General features: G+C 49.9%; 1 protein-coding gene across 1 annotated transcript in view; it reads right to left on the bottom strand.

Moving 5' to 3' along the window:
- LOC131883256 (protein hunchback-like) overlaps positions 1-953 on the bottom strand; it is a gene marked incomplete in the record, with an annotated part of 2,238 nt that extends 1,285 nt beyond the window's left edge. The window contains 1 exon segment of the mRNA XM_059230692.1: positions 1-953. Within this exon segment, the coding sequence (XP_059086675.1) occupies positions 1-421 (421 nt within the window).
- Positions 954-1,488: the final 535 nt, after the last annotated feature.

Below are 1,488 nucleotides of genomic sequence, written 5' to 3'. Positions count from 1 at the left end.
AGCGCCGCTTCTCGCGCAGTTTGCGCCGGTCACGCGCTGGTTTGCCCTTCAGGTGGACGTGACCCTTGGGCGGGCGCTTGTCTTTGGGTTGATTGGAGGCGCCACCTTGGGACAAGGCAGGACCAGATCTGGGCAGAGCTTTGGGCGAAGTGTCATCATGGGTCAAGTGATGGTGATGATGGTAATGTTGGGTGTGCATGTGATGATGGTGATGCTCATGATCTAGATGACTGCTCTCAACGGGCGGAGCCGCCTCCTGGCGAGAAGGCGTGGCGCCGCTGGGATTGGTGGACGGCACCGCTTCTTTGGGCGGATTATTGGGGTTAATTTGTCGCGCTCGAGCCGTACGGATACGGGTGCGACGGGAATTGAGCTCGAAGTCGTTGTCAATATCGTCTTGGGAGACGGAGGATGAAGCCATTTCATCAAATGGCCGGAACCCAACCCGCCTTGGAACCTAATCTGACCCAATCTGGACCAATACAATGTTCTCTCACTTCTCCTATTGATTTTCAAGGCACGACACGACACACACACGTGGATCGTGGATCAATCGAGGAATTTGACACCTTCTGTCAGTCCAAGAGGGATTCAATGTTCGGATTTTCGACGTAGTCAACACACTTCAATGAGTTTCCACAACATTAAGACGACGAACAGGAGTATGGCCGTTACACATCTTCCGTTTTTGGGTCAGCTGATATTTTGGTCCTTCGAGAAGAGAATAAAACCTAACCTAACCTAACCTAACCTGACCTAACCTAACCTTTCGGTTGCAAGGGCCTGGGGGCGCCTAGGCCGCGGCGCAAGCCTGCGGCAGCTCGGTTGCAAGGGCCTCGAACATAGCGGCAGATTAGAGCTTAATTCTGCAATGAAAAAAAAAAAGATTCCGCTCATCGAGATTCGAACTCACGACAGACAAAAATCAGAGTGAAGTCACGCTCATCACACGCTCATGGCCATCAGGGTTTGTTGTGAATTACGTTGGCAACGTTTATACTTAAAGCAGCTACATGTCGAGAGAGTGGCAGCTGACCCAAAAATGGAAGACATGCAACGACCATAGAACAGGAGGCACGCGGACACGCTCACCCCAGCCAAGGAAGGACGACACAGACACACGGCTGCCTTATTTTCTTCTTCCTGTGTTTGGCATGCCGAAATGAACAGTAGTAGAACGACTGGAACCGCAGAATAAGCCAACCTCCAGCTCAGGGTGACTATTGGCTATTCATTCCATTAACCTCGGGATTGAAGTGTGAGTGAAATGGCACTGACACTTATGGATGAGTATAGGTATATGGGTTATCCCAAAGATGTTAAAGATAAAAGCAGGAAATGGCATTCTTAGGCTAACATAGGAGATTAACTATAACATTCAGGTAGTTTCTTCCTCTTGGTTGGCCAGGGTTTCCGGTTGTCGTGTGTGTTCATTTTGGACACGTGAATTATTGAGTAGATAAAGGCGTTGATGTGCACTCCGATTAC

This window comes from Tigriopus californicus, chromosome 7 (assembly GCF_007210705.1).
Source record: "Tigriopus californicus strain San Diego chromosome 7, Tcal_SD_v2.1, whole genome shotgun sequence".
Taxonomy (NCBI): Eukaryota; Metazoa; Arthropoda; class Copepoda; order Harpacticoida; family Harpacticidae; genus Tigriopus; species Tigriopus californicus.
Note: the sequence above shows the minus strand (reverse complement) of the source record. Positions and strands in the feature narration are given on the sequence as shown.